This window comes from Myxine glutinosa, unplaced genomic scaffold (assembly GCF_964187855.1).
Source record: "Myxine glutinosa unplaced genomic scaffold, kmMyxGlut1.1 SCAFFOLD_259, whole genome shotgun sequence".
Lineage (NCBI taxonomy): Eukaryota > Metazoa > Chordata > Myxini > Myxiniformes > Myxinidae > Myxine > Myxine glutinosa.
In genome coordinates this window covers 1-24,067 of record NW_027616403.1, presented here as the reverse complement: position 1 = coordinate 24,067, position 24,067 = coordinate 1, and the positions used below count along the sequence as shown (strand labels likewise).

Below are 24,067 nucleotides of genomic sequence, written 5' to 3'. Positions count from 1 at the left end.
CCGACACAGGCGCCAAGCCGACACATGCGCCAAACCGACATGCGCCAAACCGACACATGCGCCAAACCGACACATGCGCCAGGCCGACACATGCGCCAAACCGACACATGCGCCAAACCGACACAGGCGCCAAACCGACACAGGCGCCAAGCCGACACATGCGCCAAACCGACACATGCGCCAAACCGACACATGCGCCAAACCGACACATCCGCCAAACCGACACATCCGCCAAACCGACACATCCGCCAAACCGACACATCCGCCAAACCGACACATCCGCCAAACCGACACATCCACCAAACCGACACATCCACCAAACCAACATATCCGCCAAACCAACACATCCGCCAAACGGGGGTAGAAAAGATCAAGGTTTTGGATGGGGAAAGATAAGAGATGGTGGTGAACAGCTGTTTTGAAGACCTGGAGGGAGGAGTGGGATTGAAGAGATTGTGGGAGTTTGTTCCAGAGGTGGGAGAAAAGAGGAATGAAAGCGTGAAGGTGAGCAGAGAGTCCTGATTTTGGCAGTTTCACCAGAGAAACTTCAATTTTAATTTAACACAGTATTTTGTTATCGTATTAATTTGTGATTGGAATGATGCTGTTTGGAATTGAATGAATACAATTATGATTTTTAATTTCCAACCCTACTGCTCCATATCCGGACGTCAGCACGGATTTAAATATTTGTTTATGTCACAAGTGTTCGTAAAAATGTTTATTTTTTTCTATTAATGCTACTTCATTTGTGATTGGAGTTACGCTGTTTGGAATTGAGTGAATGAAATTAGGATTTTGAATTTCCAACCGCACGGACTGCCCCATATCCAGATATAACTTCATCACGGATTTAAATATTTGTTTATGTCAAGTGTTGGTAAAGGTTTATCTTGATACAATGGTGATTTAACACAGTATTTCATTATAGTATTCATTACCTTCGCAAAAGCGGAAGGTTATGTTTTGATCGCTGTGTATTTATTTGTATGTCTGTGTGTGTGTGTGTGTGTGTATGTTATTCGCATAACTCAAAAAGTATTCAACCGAATTGCATGAAATTTGGTGGGATGATTGGTTATTATACGGGACACATTTGATTAGATTTTGGGAGCAATCGGGTCAAAGGTCAAGGTCAAGGTCACGAAAAGGTCAAAATCGTATTTTAGTACAGTACAGAACAGTAGCTGCGGCGAAGGTATGCGCTCTACCGAGTGCCCGTTCTAGTTTATGATTGGAATGAAAATAGAGAGATTGGGTTTAAATATGAATGAGGAAATGACGTGAGGGTTTCTATTTTCTAACCGTGACATTCGCGGATTTGCCATATGCAGATTCTTCATCGACTGGGGATAGAACCATTCAGACAGGGTATGTTTATTGTGCAAGTCCTTCACGAACCTGCTGTCAATGTCTGATGCTCGACTCAAGGCGGCACAAGAATGTGGAATTTATTGGTTCCATGGTTTAGCATTCACAGTTTCCACATTGTTTGCTTGCTTTTGGCCTCCCACCCGTGCAGAGAACAAGTACCTCGCTAGTCTGTATATAAAAGGAGCAGTGTGTATGTCCATGTGTGTGAGTTCCAGATCTCTCGATATTTAGACACTGACACCCAAGACCCCTTAGACCTTAACACCATTTGGAAGTCTCTTTAGATCCATTAGACCTTTACACTATGTAGACCCCTTACACCTTTCAGATGTGTTTAGACAGCTTGGACCCTTGACCATTTAGAACTTTAGACCACTTAGACCTTTCTACATGTTTGAGAAATTAGACCCTTTCAACCCCTTACACCCAAACTACTATTGGAACATACCCTTTAAGATTATCTTGAACCTTTTCGGTGCACACCATGCAAACATCTATAGTCTTCTTGCAATACACGTCCTATACTTTTTTCAGCAAGTAATACGCAAACCCGATCCACCCAGAGAATGGGTACCCAGCCACTCCAGAACTGATACACCAAAGTCTCACATGGTTAAACCGCTGTTATGTGAACAGAGGAACACAGCAGTAAAACAAATGTCTTTTCTGTAGCATTGTCATTGCAGATCTGGAGAGGTCCCCATCATAAAGATTACCAGAGCAAACCGCTTTTGTAATCCCATTACTGAGAGTCCATTCCATGCGTTTTCGATGGGAGACTTTGGTGTATCACTGTATTACGTGGGCATTCTGTAGTAATTTCACCTTTACATGTTAAGATCTGCAGACTTATAACTTGCTCAAGGAACAATATGGTGACGCTGATAAAATGTCAGTGATACGAACTGCGACCATAGGAGCTAGGTCCATTGAGAGACGCGGTATCGAAACAACCTATTGGACCAAATATACAATTTGTCTGAACTTCACAACCGAAAGTACTTCATGGATACAGACACGTTTAGCCTCCAGCTTGCAAGAGACTCGGACATAAAATATTCAACAGTTATTTCTTCATTAATCAAATCTAATATAAACCCTCCAGCCTTTCCTGTAATAAAGGAGATGTTCTTATTTCAAAATGAAAAAATCCTCCAGATTTTAAACTGCACTTTGTCAATGCCAACCTCATCTATTAAAAGTAAGTCCAGCATCCATTTTAAAAAGTTTTCAAAGTAAATGTACAAACAAGGACCAACTTTTCCAGTGTCCTAACCTGAACATGCAAATGAAGGACAAAATGTAAAGCTATGCTGAGACCTGTAGTATGATGAACCAATCTAAATAATAATAATAATATATATATATATATAGAGAGAGAGAGATAGAGAGATAGAGAGAGAGAGAGAGATGTGGTAAGTCAGAGTGACTTTCAACTCTTATCTAGGTACATAACAAACATGTTCAAATGGCACTTTTAAATATTTAAAGGAAAGATAAAGCAAATGACGTAAGCTGAGAGCAGTGGTAGTGATTTGTAATTACAGAGAACGGAAATAATTTTTAATAATCTTTCTTTCTTTCAGTGCACCCTGTGGTGTGCCTGCAGTTCACCTTCGAGCCCCCACTTGGCCAGTTTCAAATCGTCATGAACATGAATTAAAGCATGTTTGAAGAGCAAGCAACTTTGGCAAAACCTCGCAACGATGTCACGTCGGCGTCTTCAGAACATAGGGGAGTGAGGGGGTGAAGGGAGCATAGGATGGAACATCCAAGAAGTCTGAGCAACAGTACCCTTTATGATTTATCTTTTTAGCCCAAAAAGTGATGATGTGGAGTCTGTTCCCAAACCACATTTTCCTTTCTGAGTGAAATAATGGTCCAGTTGGTGAATGATGCATTTCTTAATCATCGTTGAGCAAGTCCAACTCTTCAAAAACGTCAAACCAGTGCAGAATGTTTTAAGCACTTGGATTTAGGTGTGGTGTTAAGCACCTCATGTCCTGAGTTGGAGTCATCACTATTCCCCATCCTTTCATTTTGTGCTTGCTCATTCCGAATCAAATTCTCCTGTGATGTATCGGCAGACGATGCTTTGGCTTCCACCTCTCCCAAGCGTTTCCTTTTCTGGTTGAAGTAGGGTAAGGTACAGTCTGACGGTTGCTTGTACAAGGAAGACAGAGCACGAGATGTGCGACCTGAGGGGCGAGAAGAGGTGTGTTGCCATAACAGGAAAGCTTTATTGCTCTTAGTTCATCAATTCCACAATATTGCAACAATCAATCCGCTCACTTTGTGCTGCTCTTCTTAAGATCCCACATCAACCAGCATTTCGTCAGTATGGCAACGAGAGACGCATTCACACAACTCGATGCAATCAACTGTACATCTATGATCTCAACTATCCAGCAGTTACATTCATTTTTTTTTGTAAACATAATGGAGGCTCGTGAAAGATCTAACTAATATCAGTACAATGAAATGGTGAAGGCCATAACAGGGCAAAATAAATAGTAGAGAGAAGGGGGGAAACACCAACAGCAGAGATGAAGGCCAATACAGTGGGAGGTGGACAAACAACAGGTGTAGGGAGGAATGGGGAGCAAGAGAGGATGCATGCAGTGGAGAAGATCGACACAGAAGGAAACTCTGGGGAGGGAAACCTGGAATGAGGAGGGATTGGGTGGAGGGGATCGTGGTTTTGTGATAGTGATAGGCCCATAGACTCAGCTGCATTGTGGGAGATTCAAATAACCTTGAAGTCCTTGGTTTCCATGGTGTGAAGCTGAGCAATATGTGAGGCAGGGGAGCCAGCCCAGGGGGGAGAGCAGTGCTTCCGCAAACTGCAGATGAAAGCCTTGCAGGTGACTAGGAGATCAGGTGTGTCAAGGAAGGACTTTGTATGACAGAGGATGCCCAGTCGGCAGATGGATTTGGAGGCCAACTTTGAAATGTGGTTTGCCCAAGAAAGATCATGGCTGTTAGTGAAACACAGGAGTTTGAAGGACTGAACTTCCTCAAGTGATTGATAAGTAGATGGGGGTTGGTGGAGAGGTGTGAGTTTGCCAGAAGGTCCCTTTTGAGAGAGATATTTGCGAAGTGAAGTAATTTTTACCTGTGATGTCTTCCCAGTTGTCAAGCACAGACTCCACAAACTGAGATAAGAAATGATCCTCAATCTCCTGCAGATGACACAAGGAATGAATGATTTAGCCAAGAATGAAAAAAAAAAAGTTCATGTTGCACTCATAATAACAGTGATTCATGTACGCACACCTACCTAACCTCTCCATTCAGGGCACGAAGTCCAAATATGCTTCCCTAACCTTTGGCCTGAGGAAGTCTGTGGGTTACCGATGATTTGTGATCTGTCTATTTGCTGCAAATCTGTGGTGGAGTACTTTGTGCATAATAATTAATTGGTTGTGCTTTGCTTCCACAAGATGCAAATATTGTGGTTATAGTACAGGCATCATGTTGATTTATGCCCCAAATATTGGTGAAAAGGCCTGCATATTTAGCCCAGGGGGGAGACGTCAGGTGCCAGAGGGATTTTTCCCAGCCATATTGCGTGCCTTCTGACATTTGATGGAACCTAGTCATGCTTTGCAACGGCATATGATAATTTAGGTCCAATGACGGCAATCAGAGATTGCGATGATTGCCATTCTTTCCAATGTTCTGCCTTTTAGGGCTAGTGTGTCACAAAACAGAACAATGGAAACGATGTTACTGTTCTACATTAATGATGTTTCTGCTTCCCTGGAAAATGTCACGTCATTTTTCTGACAAAGACGACCCAAAAAAGAAAGGTACCCCACACATTCGACAGGCAGGCAAGGCTGCGGCACCATCACCATCTACAGATCTGGAAAAAAACAAAAAAAAACAAGTACAGATACATTCAAAGTACACCGCCCCCATGCCAAATAATTAAATATCCTCCAGTGCGGCATTGCTGGGGCGCCTCTGGCTCCCGGCAATACCACCATGCAGCTCATAGAGACTGTATTGGGAGGGAGAGGTGTACAATAATTGATTGATTAATTGCATAATTAAAATCAATAAAAGATTATTGTAAAATATTTTCTTAATCAATTGGCTGATAGCGTAACTAAACCACTAGTGCTTCATCTGAAGATGTAACTTTTAGAAATGTAATTTAAAAAGTCATTAATAAAAAATTAAATAATTACTTTATTAATCAATAAATAATTAATCGATTAATTGATTAATCAATAAATCAAAAATATCCTTCATAGCCACATCACTTGGTCACTGTCATGTCCAAATATCAGCTTCCTAGCTCAAAAGGTGCCTGAGATATTGCCCAGATGAGAAAGAAAATAAATAAATGACTAATAATGAAAATAAATAAATAATAATCATTTAAAAAATTAAACAGTAAATCAATTGGCTAATCAAAAGCCTTGTAGGCTTACACAACTGTGTGTTAATGCTCTATTAATTCGATGCAAGTTATCGGAATGTTCTGAGACAAAATGGGAATTGTATTATATCATAACTGTATGCTTCACAATAACTGAATTGTATTTTCTGTAACCCAAAACCTCTCCCAAGATGAAAGGAATGGAAAAAAACCAGTTTGCCTTCATCACGCTTGAATCTCTTGCAACTTTTCTTATCTCGTTCCCCTCTGCCCCCCCCCCTCCCCCCCTCCCCTCCCTTCCTCTCCCTCTTCTCCTCAGCCCAGCCTCATTCTCTTTTCCTTCACAAGTATAAGAAAGGCTGTACTGCACAAATGCTTCAGGATTTTGCTTAGGAATTGTGTGTGTGTGTGTGTGTGTGTGTGTGTGTGTGTGTGTGTGTGTGTGTGTGTGTGTGTGTGTGTGTGTGTGTGTGTGTGTGTGTGTGTGTGTGTGTGTGTGTTTTCTTTTGGATTTGGATTTGTGCCAAGTGGTTTTCTGTACATCTTCCTTGTAACATAAGCAAAGTCCTCCATGTTTCATTAAAAATCAGTCGATGATCTAAACAGTTTGTGGACATTAATTATTTCTAGTCTCCTGTCTATCAATCAAGGCTAAATTAATTAGTTCCACTACAACCACCATTTCATTGAATCTGTAACTTAAAAAAAGAATGAATAAAGTCATTAATCGAAAAATTAAATAATTAATTGATTAATCAAAAAATCAAAAATAGCCTTTAAAGCCAAATCACTTGGTCATTGTCATGTCCAAATATCAGCTTCCTAGCTCAAAAGGTGCCTGAGATATTGGCCAAATGAGAAAGAAAAAAAATAAATGATTAATAATGAAAATAAATAAATAATAATCATTAAAAAATTAAATTATTAATCAATTCGGTCACAGAACACATAAACCACCACCATTTCATCAGAATCTGTAACTAAAAAAAAAAAAAAGAAGTTTTGTCATCAATCGAATAATTAAATAATTAATCGATTAATTGATTCATTGATTAATTAATAAATCAAAAATAGCCTTTGCAGCCAAATCACCTGGTCATTGGCATGTCCAAATATCAGCTTCCTAACTCAAAAGGTGCCTGAGTTAATTGTCAGAAGAGAAAGGAAATTTGATTAATTAAATAAGTACTTAATTAATCGCTAATAATTAAATAACTCCTCAATCAATTGATTATTCAAAAAACAAAAAATAGCGTTTTTGACAAAGGACTTGCTCACGACTGTGCCGTAATTTCAGCTTCCTAGCTCAAAGGATGGCTGAGATATCGTCCGGACAAACAAACAAGAAAACAAAAACAAGAAAACAAGAAAGCAAGAAAACAAACAACCAGAGTGAAAACTGAGTACTCTCTTTCAGCGTGCGTCACTGCCGAGCCCCCTTCGGTGCCCGGCAATGACGATTTGCAATGCCTGGAGATGGCATAGGAAAGGAACGGTGTACAACAACCAGAGTGAAAACTGAGTACTCCCTTTCAGCGTGCGTCATTGCCCAGCCCCCTTCGGTGCCCGGCAATGACATTAAGCAGCGCCTGGAGATGGCATAGGAAAGGAGCGGTGTACAACAAAGTCCAAATGTGTCTTGCGGATTTGTCCAATCAGGAGAACTATGATCAGCTGATGATTTCTCCAATCTACTTGTGGACAACTACTGGGATAAAGCGATGCAGTATCTGGAGCTCCTCGGCCTTCAACCATTCTTCAATAGACTATCTCAAAGCTGGTCTCTTATGCTGGTTGTCATTTTGGTTTATTCTGCAGAGCCAAGTGCATTCTGAACTGTCCACAGCTCATTACAGTGCACATGGCCTTCATCTGAAGTGCTATTGAGTGTGGCTCCTTGATCTATACTATTGCAGCCATTTTGAATCTTGTTCCCCTCGTGGTGGTTGAACAATAGGTTCTTCGAGTTATTGGCATCTTGTGGGAGGAGGCCAATTCTGGCAGGTTGGTGGCATTTCAGTTTGCTTCCAATTTCAATCCACCTGCCCTATCTCTCCTCTGCCCATTCCTCATGCCCCACCCCCATTGTGACAACCATTATTCAAGAAACCCACACCTTTTTGGCCCTTTTAAAGTCCAAGCTCAATGTTCACCTCTTCCATCTAGTCTTTAAAGACCACTGCCAATCACCACCACATGGTCTCCAAAACCATTCCCGCTCTTTTCACAATGTGCTGACCCACCTCTCCCTGCCACCTCCAGCCCAAGCCGCAATTCCAAAGCAACCATTTTTTTCAAAACCCAACAGTCTCACGTCCTGACAAAACACATACCTTCCAGTCAATCCCAAACAGGCGCACCGGCTTGTCACGGTCTGCCTGCAGCACCCAGAGCCTCCCTTTAGGATCAAAGGTCAATGCTAGGACAGCAGCATCGAGTTGTAGAGACTCACTGAAGAGTATTTGGGGATGATCTTCATTGGATAATGTGAAAAGCTTCACATGGTTGGCACTGCAGCAAGTACATGGGAAATATAACCATGAATCAAAAGCAGGTCATCTATCTATAATTCCATTAATCTCTGTGTGTATGTGTGTATGTGTGTTTGTATGTGTGTTTGTATGTGTGTATGTGTGTATGTTTGTCTGTGACCGCTGTTTCTCGACAACTACCGGTCCGATATACTTGAAACTTGCCAGGTATATTGCTGGGGACCCGAGGATGTGCCTTTTCAAGGTTTGAAATTAATCGGACAAGTAGTTACCGAGCTATGGCGATTTCTTTACCAAACACTGCAAGCCGTTCGCTTTGGACCAAACCATTGCATGTAAATAGAGGGGGGGGTTCTGTGGTCGTTGCGAATGGACCAAACCATTCATGTAAATAGAGGGGGGGGGGGGGTTCTGTGGTCGTTACTGCCACGTGGTTTCAAAGTTTTTTTTTGTTGTTGTTGTTTGCACGCATGTTTTTTTGCACCCACGTACGGGCACGCCCGAGGATGTTTACACACACACACCCCTACACAAATTTTTTTTTTTTTTTTTTTTTGGCAAGGAACGGGCACCCACGTACGGGCACGTCCTAGCTTATATATAGTACGGGCATGCCCTAGTTAAAAAGAATTATTGCAATTGAGAATTTTTTTAAACTCAAATGTCAATCATGCTGGGACGATTATTTATTTATTTATATATATATATATATATATATATATATATATATATATATATATATATATATATATATATATATATATATATGTATGTATGTATGTATGTATGTATGGTTACGGATTCGTCACTTCCGTTGTGGTGGTTTTCATCCACTGCAAATATTTCTGATTCCATGTACTATTATTGTTTTCAAAAGGTTTATTGTTTAGGAACTGTTTTCAAAAGGTGAAAAAGTTAGAGTTAAAAGAAACCGAAAACCGGATCGGGAACCGGACGACGATGAGGAGGAAGAAGAGAAAAAAGAAGGCGGAGCGAGTGGAGTCAGACAATAAGCATAGTTGCTTTGCGGTCCGGAGCGAACGTTGGCGAGCAAGAGTCACGAGTGAACTTTGGGTTTCCCAGGAAAGGGATTCCTGCGACAGAGTTGTTATCGCTGTGACAGATCAACCTGCATGTCAGGTTTTGTGGTCGATTCCAAAGAGAATCGTTGGACTGCCGTTACGTCTCAAGTACAGGCCGTCGGCCATTTTGACTCGCGCGCTTTTGTGCGCCGAGCAAGGTTTCTTTGCTTCGCTTCAGCCTTTGTGCGTCGCGCAAGGTTTTTCTTTGCTTGACTTCAGCCGTTTTCACCGCATTCAGACGTATCTGGTGTGTGTGTGCAACGCAGATTTTGGAAGGTAAATCTGGGGTTTGCCGACTGCGAGCCGACTGCGAGCATTTTTCGGTCAAAATGCCCATTTTGCACTGGCCTTTTTAAAGCCAATATCAAGACATCATGTGCAGCTCATTAAAATCATCCCGTACCCCTTGGCTAATCACTGACAGTCAAAACGGCTGTTCAACAGCTGTGCTATGAAGTGACCATTGAAGGTTCAAGTGACCATCCATGACCGTTTTGTCTGACAGTGAGGACACTATTGTCCACAAATAAGTTCACACATTTACTACACGCAGTGTTATTGTTGATATTTAAAGGTTTCAAAGGTGGTAAGTTTCTTTTGCGTTTCAGTATATATATATATATATATATATATATATATATATATATATATATATATATATATATATATATATATATATTGTTACAGATCGCGGATTAAGATGTTAGTTACCGAGCGGTTTGGTATTGCCGCGACCGTTACAGGATCCCTGACTCACCCGATTCACCCAGAACCTTGGCCGTATCGCACCACAGCTGCTCAATGAGGGAAAAGACAAAAACGACGCAATGCAAGAGGAAAAAGGAATAAAACGAGAAGACGTACAGACGAGTAATGGGGTTTATTATTTACACACACAAGCAAAAAGGAGCAATCAAGTTTTATTTACAACACATAAGACGCAGGTGACACAGTGCAAATACTAGCTTATCTACAGACTTAACTTATTCCCAGGACAGAACAAACAGAACAAACTCACGTCCACAAGAAGGGTGGAAAAGCAGGAGGTGGATGGCTGGAGGGAGAGGGAGGTCCAAAGGGGGTCCCGCAGCACAACCGGCGCGTTTAGCAGCCGCCGTTCAGGCCAGGCCCCACGCTGCTGATTTGGCTGCTGTGTACGTCGCGTGCTTTGCCAGGCCTTGTCCCACTCGTCTGGTCCAAACCCTCAACTCTTTCTTGGTTCACTCACTCCTCACCGCAACCAACTGACCACCGACACCTTACCACCGCAACCAACGCAACCACTGACCCTCCTCTGGCAACCGACTCAGACCAACTCTTTGTGACCAACTCACTACTCACTTCCGTTTGCGCCTTTTATAGCGCCTCCAGCGATTACGCCGCCGGCGTTTTGGACACTCCCATCGGGGTGCTCACCTCGGCCCTGGTTGGTCGCGCGACCCTCGGGCTCCGCCCTGGATGACGACGGGCGGGCACGCCCCTCCTCCCCTCTGACGAGGTGGAGACACGCCTTTCTTCTCCGACTCAAAGCACATGGTCAATGGCGGTTATTGGAGGGGAGGTGATTGGGAATCGAGGGCTCAGCAATGACGAGAGGGGATGTAATATTGAAATGGAGGTTTTGGGGATGGGAAGGAAAGGGGATCTATTCTCTTTCACTGGTGCAATGGAGTATTTCAATTAATGGAAGACACAGCCTTACACTAATACACATAATAAGGATATAACTGTAAAAAAAGATATATCGTGTCCTGCATGTATGTTTTATGGACTAACTACGGGAACGCCCTTTGACCTTTATACAACCACAAACGGAGGGAGGAGGGGTGATATTTTACAACAACCTTTTACAACAATATTTTACCACAACAACAAAATAAAAAAACATTCTCATATCCACAACAATATATATATATATATATATATATATATATATATATATATATATATATATATATATATATATATATATATATATATATATATATATACATACATATATATATATACACATATATATATATACACATATATACATATACACATATATACATATATACATATAAATATATAGTCACGTGAAAAAGTAAGTACACCCCATGTAAAGTGTTGACTTTTTCAACATACACCTATTTGATCTTCCTTTCAACAATATCGATAGATAAAGGTGATATAATATAACAAATATCATGAAACATTTACATCTTGTAGTCCATTGTATAATTTAAATAAACGTAAATGCAAATTTCGCATGTGGAAAAAGTAAGTACACCCTTGGCTCTAATAGGTGGTATTGCCCCCTTTGGCAGAAACAACCTCAAGTAGGCGTTTCTTATAACTGTCTACCAGTCTCTGACATCGACTGGGAGAAATTTTTGCCCACTCCTCCATGCAGAATTCTTTCAGCTGTGCGATATTTGAGGGTTCTTGCATGCACAGCTAGTTTCAGATCCCCCAACAGCATCTCGATGGGATTTAGATCCGGGCTTTGACTTGGCCATTCCAGAACCCTCCATTTCTTTCTTTTCAGCCATTCCTTGGTGGATTTACTGGTATGTTTCGGGTCATTGTCATGTTACAAGGTCCACCTTCGGTTGAGCTTCAACTTTCCGACCGATGGCCTCACATTATCCTCAAGCACCCTCTGGTACAATGAAGAATTCAAAGTGGATTCTATGATAGTGAGCTGCCCAGGCCCTGATGAAGCAAAACTGCCCCAAACCATAATATTTCCACCACCATGCTTTACAGTTGGTATCAGGTTCTTGTGGTCAAATGCTGTCTTTGGTTTTCGCCAAACATGTCTTCTGGTACTGTGGCCAAATAGCTCTACCTTTGACTCATCTGTCCAGAGCACATTGTTCCAGAAGTGCTGGTCTTTGCCGAGGTGTTCATTGGCAAACTTTAGTCTTGCCCTGATGTTTTTTCTGGACAGCAAATGTCCTGGCACACCTCCCATGTAGATCAAATTTGTGCAGCTTCTTTCTAATGGTAGACTCGTGCACTTTGACACCAACAGTGGCAAGAGCTACCTGTAGGTCCCGTGATGACATTCTGGGGTTCTTAGAGACTTCTTTCAGCATCTTGCGGTCTGCTCTCGGGCTGAACTTGCTGGGGCGGCCTGGCCTGAACAAGTTGGCAGTTGTTTGGAGTCTTCTCCACTTGTAGATGATCTTACGGACAGTCGAATGATTGATTTCAAATTGTTTGGAGATCTTTTTAAATCCCTTGCCAGACTCGTCGGCATCTATAACCTTCTTTCTGAAGACCACAGAGAGCTCTTTTGATCTAGGCATGGTGACGCCGCACACTTAAACAACAAAGAGCGAACCAAACTAAATGTCTGAGGTTTAAATAAGACAGGTTCCTCCAAGATCCTCTCTAACGATGTTCTAATCATTTGCACCTGAGCTGGTGCACCTGATTCTAATTTTCGGTATTTGAAGTAGTGATAAATGTAGGGGTTTACTTACTTTTTCCACTTATGTTTATTTAAATTATACAATGCACTACAAAATGTAAATGTTTCATGATATTTGTTATTTTATATCACCTTTATCTATCAATATTGTTGAAATGAAGATCAAATAGCTGTATGTTGAAATATGTTGAAAAAGTCAAAACTTTACATGGGGTGTACTTACTTTTTCACGTAACTGTGTATATATATATATATATATATATATATATATATATATATATATATATATATACACACAGTGAAACCTTGACTTACGAGTTTAATTCGTTCTGTGACCGAATTCTGTGACCGAACAACCCTGGTGTTGGGCTAGCGGCTAGGGTGCCAGCTTAGGATCCTAGGATCCTGGGTTCGAATCCCGGTCGATCGCTGAATTAACGCCAGGGGGGTTGACTCAGCCTGTCATCCTTCCGAGGTCGGCTAATTGAGGACCAGTTCACTGGTAATTCCCTGTTTGTCGTTAAAGGCGGCAAAAAGGGTTGGCGTCAGGAAGGGCATCCGGCCGTAAAACATTGCTTCAAAAAGGGGACCGAAAAACAACAACAACCACGGTTCCCGAAAAAGGCCAACCCCTGCTTGCGGGGGAAAATGGCCTCTAAAGGTGTTTTTTTTTTATGTGACCGAGCTCGTAACTCAATTTGCTCGTTTCTCAAATTAAATTTCCCCATTAAAATGCATTGAAATGCTATTAATCCGTTCCAGCCCGCCAAAAACCACACCAATTTTTTTTTTCAATATACAGTATATATAAAAATATCTCGCGCTTTATATTTCACCTGTATGCAGCATACAAGTTGGCAGGATGGCCTGGACTGGAGGTACGCACACTTGACTCTAAACTGTCCAGCCTGGGTTTGAATCCAGACCCAGCTATAACCTGTCATGGGTGAATCACAGGCAGGGTGATTCATCAATGTGTGTACCGCTAAACTGGGCGCCCCGTTTGCGTCCCATTAGTTGTTGGATGTTGAGGATCTCACCGTGTTTTCCACAAAGAGAAGGCGAGCTATCGCCGGCACTCTGAACAAGTTGTGGCCTGGCATGCTCTTCTCCTCTGCCGTTATATACGTCCTCCTCGGCATCTTTTTCCAGAAGAGCCCTGTCTCGTCACAGTTGAAGATTTGCTGGGGGATGTATCGCTCGGCTTCTATCAGTTCGGCAAAAGTTATAATAAAATCTTCAGCTGCCTTCACATCCGCCTCACCAAGTCGACAACACGCACACCTCGCTCATGTTTTTCGACGATTGCGTGTTTTATATCCAAGCACATCATCCTCTTCTTCTTCTCAGTACTGCCCTTGGCACTCAATTTCTTAGGACCCATGGTTAAAACTAAGAAATTTTCCAAAATAACCAAAATGCGAAAACAAAGCAGCAGCTTGCACAGCAGCAAAACAAAGCATCCCATATACGGCAGAGATGCTTGCACGGCAAGATAACCACGTGACCGGAACCCACCTGGTGGCGGGTGGCGTATGCTCCAAAATAACCAAAATGCAAAAACAAAGCAGCAGCGATATACGGCAGAGATGCTTGCACGGCAAGATAACCACGTGACCGGAACCCACCTGGTGGCGGGTGGCGTAAGCTCCAAAATAACCAAAATGCGAAAACAAAGCAGCAGCGATATACGGCAGAGATGCTTGCACGGCAAGATAACCACGTGACCGGAACCCACCTGGTGGCGGGTGGCGTAAGCTCCAAAATAACCAAAATGCGAAAACAAAGCAGCAGCGATATACGGCAGAGATGCTTGCACGGCAAGGTAACCACGTGACCGGAACCCACCTGGTGGCGGGTGGCGTAAGCTCCAAAATAACCAAAATGCGAAAACAAAGCAGCAGCGATATACGGCAGAGATGCTTGCACGGCAAAATAACCACGTGACCGGAACCCACTTGGTGGCGGGTGGCGTAAGCTCGCAACTCAGATCTCGGCTCGCATCTCAAAGCAATAAACCGCCCGAGCGACGGCTCGTATCTCGGAAAACTCATAAGTTGGTGCACTCGTAAGTCAAGGTTTCACTGTATATGTATATATATATATATATATATATGTGTATATATATATATATATATATATATATATATATATATATATATATATATATATATATATATATATATATATATATATATATATATATATATATATATATATTGTTGCGGATATGAGGACTATTTTTTTTGATTGTGTGCTTTATTATTATTATTATTGTTATTCTGCGCCTCCTGCCTCCGGAGCTGTGTAAAGGTCAAAGGGCGTCCCATAATTAGTCCATAAAGCATCCACACCACAGCTAATCATAGAATACCCCTGTTCGATAGCTTATATCTTATTATGTGTTTTAGGGTAAGGCTGTGTCTCCCATTAATTGAAATACTCCATTGCACCAGTGAGAGATAGATTCCCTTCATTCCCACTCCCAAAACCTCCATTCCCCCTCTCGTCGATTGGAAACTACCTCCGCTCCAACTATTGCCGCCATTGGCCACGAGGCAGGGTTGGGGAAGAAAGGCGGGTCCCCACCTCGTCATAGAGAGGAGGAGTGAGTCAGCCCCACTCAACCAACCACGAACAAGGGGTTGGACTTGGAGAGGGTGTGGAAAGAAACATCGAGGAGGTTCGCGAAGGTTGAGGGGTGGGGCCTATATAACCCACGGCAGGGCGTTTCCCAAGCGAGAGACAAGGGAGATGAGCTTTGACGACAGAGAGACGAGAAGAAGTCCAGGGTTGAACTGCAGCTCGAGCCACCGAAACTGCACTCACTGCAGCTCGAGCCACCAAAACTGCACTTACTGCAGCTCGAGCCACTGAAACTGCATTTGCTGCAGCTGGAGCCACCGAAACTGCAGCCACAGCAGCGTGAGGCCTGGACGGAAGTTTGGAGCAGGGCCGCGAAGGAGCGGCGGCTGCCCACGATTCGATCAGCTGCAGAACTAGTTGGACCTCCCTATCCCGCCAGCCATCCACCAGCCACCCACCTGCCATCCCTATCATCATTCCCCGTGTAAGTGTGCTCGTAGTCTGTCTTTTGTCTTGTCCCTGGGTAGTAACAATAAGTCTGTATAAGCTAGTATTTTCACTGTGTCACCTGCGTCTCATGTGCTTGTAAATAAACGTGACTGCTGTCTTTTTGCTTATGTGTGTGAATAGTAAATAAATTTAGTAGTATTTCCAAACCTTTCTTTGCCTTCGTTTTCCTCTTTGCATTCGGTCGCTTTAGAGTTTTCCCGATTGAATAGCGGTGGCGCGATCCGGCCAAAGTTTGGGGCAAATCGGGTATTAGTCGGGGAATAACTGTTCGGTCGCGGTAATACACCACCGCTCGGTCAAAATAACATCTTAACCGCGTCCGTAACAATATATATATATATATATATATATATATATATATATATATATATATATATATATATATATATATATATATATATATATATAAACATATATATATATATATATATATATATATATATATATATATATATATATATATATATATATATATATATATATATATATATATATATATATATATATATATATATATATATATATATATATATATATATATATAGTTACAGTTTTGCATGATCCGTTCCCTTACCAAGGGGAGATTAAGCCCCTTTTTCTCCTTGGGTCTTCGCAACCGCGAGACTTGAGTCGCCACTTCCGGTCAGACGCGGGACAGGGTTCCGGGACAATTTTCGCACGTACCTAAGTACCCACGCCGCTGTGGAAGCGGGGATCAAGTCTCGCACGAACCACGCGTAATTTGACAACACCCAAGCTGATTGCGTACCACGTGGTCCGTGCAGTTAGCTTGGTATTGGAACCCGATCAGAGCGATATAATTCGTACCATGCTTAGTCAATGATGGAGAGACAAAAGCGATCGAATCAAAGAAATAACAGGTTTAATTATTATTTACAATGATTGGTAGAAGAAGCAGAGACACAGGGCAGTCTTAAACAGTCTTACTTATCTCCCCAGACAATGGGCCCATTCACACTCACAGGGGGATGAAGGAAGAACTGTTCATGCACTGAACACGCCGGCTTTGGTCGTCCAGGAACAGCTCACCCGGCGTGGCCCTCTGGCGGTCACCGCACGTCCCCCAACGAAGGCAGGCAGGCAGGCGGGAGGAATCCTCGCAGCGCGTGTCTTGGCAAAGGCAGACAGGCGGGAAAATATACGCGCGTCTCTGTAGCCCGGCACGGCTCTTTCACAGCGCGATTAATACAACTGCGCGCTTTCACTCTCATAACTCAACGGAGGATCTGACTCAAGCTCAACCGAGAACTCAACTTGTAACTCGTCTGCCTCCCTTCTCATAACTTGGCGCTCCGAACTGACTCTCATAACTTGACGAGCGCCTCTCCCCTCACAACTGAGGTGGCTGAGGGGCTCCAGGGGGCTCCGGGCACAGGGTTATATTGGCCCCGCCCTCGCCCGCATCGAATGTTCCAAACCACGCCTTTTGACGCAGTGGTAAGCCAATCCCCTCGAGCCCTGATTGGCGGCTCGTGCTTACCGGTCACTCCCACTCCTTCTGTCCCGCCTTCCTTCGGCCTGGATCGACTTGTTCAGGCCGGCCTCGTGGTATTTTGCGCCAAAACCCAAAGCATCGAGGCAGCATAAGCATCGGAAGGAGACTTAACTCTCATTATTCTACTCAACGCAAACTAAACACAGGAAAGGTCTACGCTTACATTTACTATGAAATAACTGAGCTTAAACGAGGCTACGTGTTGTAGTGTAACTAAATTATGAGGGGAAATTAACCTTTTATTGTAAAAACACAAAACCGCAACAATATATTTAATCAGGTACGATAGATAAAGTCTTCCTGTCCAAGTACTCAATGTTTCAGGCATGGTTTCGTCAAGATGTCGATGGCCGGATTATATTTACAAATTGCAGGCCGGTATGCATCCTATAAGCTGAAAATCCGCAACAATGATCAAAAACTCTATATTCAACAAAGCAAGTTGCCATCTTAACTACCACAGAGTGGGGCAACTATTAACCAACTTCACAAGCAATTGAATTTTTGGAAGGAAAAAATTAAATTAAATAAAGAAAGGTGGAAAATCTGGCAAATGGTGAAATCCTCGTGTCTGGGAATGAGTTTTCAAGAGATGTGTTCAAATGGGAATTTTGTTGAACTATACAAAGGAAACAATAACTTCCAGAAATATGTTGGGCATCCAGAATGGGCATCCAGCCCATGAATGGGCATCCAGAATGGGCATACCAATCTAAAAATGGGCACCCAGAATGGGCATCCCAATCTAAAAATCAATCGTCCTAAAACTATTTTTAAAACTATCCGCAAAGACACGGAATCTCCCAAGGTGTTGTCGGACACTCAGAGGGGGAAAGGGAGTTAGATGCGGGGAAGAAAAAATAAATAAAATGTTGGTATAGGCCTGGTCGAGCAGAACGAGGCACCCTAGCCTCGTGTTACGGATTCGGCACTAATTATTTTTGTTGTTATTATTATCATTGTTGGTTCGAAGTATTATGGTTATTGTTGTTTAAGGGAAATGGTTATTGTGGTTAAAAAGGTTAAAAGCGCTCATGAAAAAGAGACAGGAAGCCGGAAGACGACGATAGAGAAGAGGAAGAAGAAGAGGGGAAGAGGAAGAAGTGGAAAGACGCATTTGTAGAAGCTCCGTACCTAGCGTGGACGAGCGTACAGCGCGAGTGAACTTTGAGTCCTTGAAAGGAATCTCGTGCGATTGGTGTTATCGCTGGAGTGGTGAAAAAGCCTGCGAAGTCAGGTACAGCCGTGAGATTCCAGAGAATCCTCGCCTAGAGGCTGCGGCTCGAGTAAGAGCCGTCCGCCATTTTGGAAACCTCGCGCGTCGTTCGCGGAACAAGGTTTTGCCGCGTCCGCTGGTCTCGCCCTCCGGTGGTTGGCCGAGGATGTGTGTGCGTGACAGCGGCGTTTGAAGAATACGGTGCGGTTCGCCGGTTGAACGGTGTATGTGCACGTTTGGGTCGCGTCTTTGGGATTCCTCTTTCCCCGCTAATTTGCTGTTGGTTGTGACCACGTGACGGTCCCCGCCTTGCCTACACCTCCTTACTCGCCTCATCGCCTCTTCGCCGGGAGCACCATTGAGTTACAGAGACATTGAGGAGTGTTCGGTCATATTCACTGGGAGAGCAGTGAGTTTTATTACTTTAATAGATGGAACCATCTTGAGATATTGATTGTATTGTGGATTGCTACAATTGTTGTATTGTTATTCCTGTATGCTTTTTAATATATTATTTGTTGGTGGATAACCATTGGTGTGGTTTCAATATTGATTTTGACACGGAATAACATTTTTCTGCTGTGGTTCCTCTCGGGGTTCGGGGGGTATACCGGGACCAGGAGGTCGGGGAGGAACACGCAACACCTAGATAGGATGGGAGAAGCCGGCTACAATTTCCAACTACACATGCTGTGAGGTGGGTCGGGTCTTTGGTCAGCCCAGGCAAACTATGTGTTAGTGTCCCCAGATTCCTAGGACCGGTTCCTCCTACCTGGCAGTAGAGGCACACCCTACTCACTCTCCCAGTTCTCAGAGAGAGTTTTAGCTCTCAACTGAACTTTCTCTTCAGAACCAAAACTGTCCCTCAGGTGACATCATCATGCTCACCTTATTGGTTGACCAGCTTGAGTTACGCTGTTGATTGATCCGATTTCAAAAGAACCGTGTGATACTCGGCTCAAGGGCTATTGGTTGTGAGGCCAATGAGAAGAAAGGAAAAAGGTCGATAATGAAATAAATGAGAAATAAAGCACATTTAACAGTGAAAAAAAAAATACAAAGGGATGGAGGGGGGGACAAGTCCCTGGTAAACACTGTCTTGGCAGACCTAAATTGGGGTTTACAATATATCCATTGAAACATGCAATGAAGATAATAATAATAATAATACATTTATTTTATATAGCGCTTTTCAAGAAGCCCAAAGGTGCTTTGACAGAGTGCAAAAAGACAAAAATCAACAGGCAAATAATCAAAGCAAAAGGAAGAAGAGATAGTCAGGGGTTAAATGCTGTGGGTTAAATGTTGAATGCAGTGTTGAACAGGTGGGTCTTGAGTGATGTTTTGAATGTGGTGAGTGAGGAGGAGTCTCTGATGGTGTGAGGTCATGAGTTCAGAGGGTGGGAGCAGCGATGGAGAAGGCCCTGTCCCCCCAGGATCTGAATTTGGTCCGGATGGGGGGGGAGGGGTCAGGAGGTTGGTACCAGCAGAGCGGAGGTTGCGGGTGGGAGTGTGTCTGGAGAGGAGGTCAGTCAGGTAGGATGGGGCCAGGTTATCGAGGGCTTTGTAGGTCAAGAGGAGGATTTTGTACTGGATTCTCTGGGGGATGGGGAGCCACTGAAGCTTATAAAGGACGGGGGTGATGTGGTCACGGGTCCGGGAATGGGTGAGTAGACGGGCAGCGGAGTTCTGAATGTATTGGAGTTTATTGGTGATTATTGAGGGTGAACCATAGAGGAGGCTGTTGCAGTAGTCCAGACGGGAGGTGATGAAGGCGTGGATGAGGGTTTCTGCAGCCGTGGAGGAGAGGGATGGACGGAGACGGGCGATGTTTTTCAGGTGAAAGAAGGCTGTCTTTGTGATCTGTTTCGTGTATTTGTCGAAGGAGAGGCTTTGGTCAAAGATGATGCCAAGATTCCGGATGTGAGGGGAGGTGGATACTGGGAAACCGTCGATGTTGAGGGCAAAGTTATGGGTGGATTTGGTGAGCGTTTTTGGGCCAATGATGATTATTTCAGATTTATCATAGTTAAGTTTGAGGAAGTTGATTTGAAGCCAGGATTTTATTTCAGTGATGCAGTTTGTCAGGATAGAGTGGGTGGCGGTGGAGATGGACTTGGTGGAGATGAAAAGCTGGATGTCATCGGCGTAGCAGTGGAATTGGAGACCATGACAGCGGATTAAGTGACCAAGGGGGGACAGGTACAGGATGAAGAGGAGGGGGCCAAGAACTGAACCTTGGGGGACACCTTGGGGGAGGGGAGCAGTGGGGGATTTGCAGTTATTGATGGAGATGAACTGGCGTCTGTCAGAGAGGTATGATTTAATCCAAGAGAGGGCAGTGCCGGTAACGTTAAAGGTGGATTCAAGTCGGGTGAGGAGGATGGTGTGATTGATGGTGTCAAAGGCGGCACTGAGGTCGAGGAGGATGAGAATGTTGAGGTTGCCAGCGTCAGAGGAGAGGAGAAGGTCGTTGGTGATTTTGAGAAGAGCAGTTTCAGTACTGTGGTTGGAGCGGAATCTGGATTGGAATGTTTCATACAGGTTATTGGCAGAGAGGTGATGTTTGAGTTGAGTGGCTACAGCGCGTTCCAAAACTTTTGACAGAAAGGGTAGGTTGGAGATGGGTCTGAAGTTGTTTAGGGTGTCAGGGTTTAGTCCAGGTTTTTTCAGAATGGGGTTAACAGCAGCAATTTTGAGGGATGATGGGACGATGCCTGTAGACAGGGAGGAGTTTATTGTTGCAGTGATAAGTGGAGAGAGAGCAGGAAGGGAGGCCTTGACAAAGCTGGAGGGGATGGGGTCAAGAGTGCAGGTGGCAGTTTTCATTCCTATGAGGAGTTCAGAAAGGTCAGTAGGGGAGACTGGGAACTGAGACAGGGGTTGGCAGGATAAGGGGGGCAGGTGGTTTGAGGGGGAGCGGGTGGTTAAGCTGTTGTAGATGTTGTCAATTTTGCTTTGGAAGAATGAAAGGAAGGAGATGCAGTTTTCTACTGTGAATGACTGGGTGGTGGTGTTCAGGGGGCTGAGGAGTTTGTTTATTGTAGAGAAGAGTGCTTTTGGGTTTCCAGAGCCGGAGTGGTTAATTTGAGAGTAGAAGGCGGAGCGGGCGCGGGAGAGGGCATCTTTGTAGTGCTGTAGGTGGTTCTTGTAGGCTTGGGAGTGAATTGTGAGACTGTGAGACCTGTTTTATTAAGATATAACGAATTAACCCTTTAACCCCTTAGAGACCATTTTCATTACACCCCTCTATTTCAGCTTTGTCCCGAGGATAAACAACACGAGGGGGAAGGACTAAACAAAAATGTACCCCCTTAAGTGACAACAAAATCTAACCTAGCCTAAATCCCAAAACATTTTAAGTGCGGTGAGTGCGATTTGTGTTCCTATTTCCATCTGCTGATATCGTATTTGCTTCCAACCTCATCCATCCTTACGCAGAGTCCTTAACAATAAAGTTCTGCATCCAAAAGAAAAATAAAGTAATGAGAATGGCAGTGGATGTGTTAACATATTGTCGCGTCGCCCGGTAATTAAGATCACCAAACCAGCTTTAACTCCGAGGCAACTCCCCAAAAAATGGTGTGTTTTTTTGGCGCGCGCAGGAATGAAGGGATGCGAGAGATTAACTGAGCGAACACAATTGTTTATTCCCGAAACCACAAACAAATAAACACGACAAATAAAATGCAGCACAAGAACGATTCAATGAAAATAAAGCACGGAATAAAAATGAAATGCGAGGTAAAAACTGAATTCTAATTTTGAGACGTCTCCACTCAGTCACAAATACATACACACAGGGGAAAATGAAAATAAAATAAAATCCCTTTTCGTGCCGGCACATATCTTTCTTTTGAGCAAGTGGAACTGGCCAAGTCCAGGCCTCCCGCGCCCCCGGAGCACACAAGATGGTAACGGCCGACGAAGGCAAAGGCACCCAGAGCTGTGGAGCAAGCAGTGAAGATGGCCCTCTTTCGCTCCAACGTTCTTTTTACTGTTGCCACTGTGGGGGAAGTACAGCGCGGCCCCTTGCGCCCCCGTAGAGCACCACCGCCAGGTCAAAGAATCAAGAACAAAAATGCTCTCTCCCTCAGCATACAAAAATGGCCAGCATCTTGTTCAATCTAGCTGAAAAAGCGCACTCTCCTCTTCTTCACTCCTGAGAGCCAATCGCCACAAGTCCCTCCCAGTTCGCCCCACCTACGTCCTACAGGCCAATTGCGTACCTCTGGGCGTGGCCTGCCGGACTTTTCTCTCCGCCTCTTGTGGGCGGGGCCTTTCCTTCTAAGGTCCATGAGGGTAAGGCTTAGTCCGACCGGCTCGTTCTTGGCTTTTTTTCACGGTTGTTGTTTAAGGAGGTTTTACAGGGTCGGCCATGGCAGCAAAAACGTTAGGGGAAAATTACAGAGGGAAAACACGCACTGGGGAAATCTAGCCTTAAACCCGAGAGATAATTAGCACAGCACCACCCCCCGTATGATGCCCATTCAAACAACCTTAAGCTACAGTCTCCCTACTTATTACATCAAAATTCTCATACACGTTACATGGTCCATGCTATTTCCTATACAATTCTACCTCTCCTACGGTATTCTTTTAACCACCCCCCATAAACATAACAATATGGATGCGTTTCATCTGGATGCGTTAACGCCTCGTAACAGAGGAGCCAATAATATTCGCCTATTGCACAGAAATACTTTGGGGACCTACGACTCACCCTTCGCAGGCAACGGACGAGTCTGTCCCCAAGGGAAGAATACACTATAGACGTAACTATATCAGTCTGCTTTGCTGTTTTACTGCTGCCGGGACTCTCGATAGTCGAGCCCAATGAAAGCACACACAGCTCCTCGCAAATGGTAAAGTCCCAGAGCCTCAGTGTGCCGTCCTGCATGGAGGAAACAAAAAAAACTGTAATGCAACTATCTTGGTGCATAAACAACATAATGATAAGCAATGATGCTAGAAAGACAACTTTTAAATGGCAGGAAGTTTTGCATGGCAAGGAGCAATTGAGCTCACAATGAATAAGATAATGGATGTACTGCTCCATGGCTGGAGCAAGAAAGGGAGAGAAAGAGAGAGAGAAAGAGAGAAAGAGAGAAGAGAGAGAGAAAGAGAGAAAGAGAGAGAGAAAGAGAGAAAGAGAAAGAGAGAGAAAGAAAGAGAGAGAAAGAAAGCGAGAGAGAGAAAGCGAGAGAGAGAAAGCGAGAGAGAGAAAGAGAGAGAGAGAGAAAGAGAGAGAGAGAGAAAGAGAGAGAGAGAGAAAGAGAAAGAGAGAGAGAGAGAAAGAGAGAGAGAGAGAAAGCGAGAGAGAGAGAAAGCGAGAGAGAGAGAAAGCGAGAGAGAGAGAAAGCGAGAGAGAGAGAAAGCGAGAGAGAGAGAAAGCGAGAGAGAGAGAAAGCGAGAGAGAGAGAAAGCGAGAGAGAGAGAGAAAGCGAGAGAGAGAGAAAGCGAGAGAGAGAGAAAGAGAG

At 43.7% G+C, this 24,067-nt stretch overlaps 1 protein-coding gene across 1 annotated transcript; it reads right to left on the bottom strand.

Annotated features, from left to right (window-relative positions):
* Positions 1–1,434: 1,434 nt before the first annotated feature.
* On the bottom strand, positions 1,435–23,541 carry LOC144888240 (uncharacterized). The gene is made up of 5 exons (XM_078768730.1): positions 23,311–23,541; positions 16,839–16,986; positions 8,098–8,275; positions 4,490–4,556; positions 1,435–3,572 (listed from the first exon to the last, which is right to left on the bottom strand). The coding sequence occupies exons 2-5, from the start codon at positions 16,862–16,864 to the stop codon at positions 3,316–3,318; spliced, it is 528 nt and encodes a 175-aa protein (XP_078624856.1). The 5' UTR covers positions 16,865–16,986; positions 23,311–23,541; the 3' UTR covers positions 1,435–3,315.
* Positions 23,542–24,067: the final 526 nt, after the last annotated feature.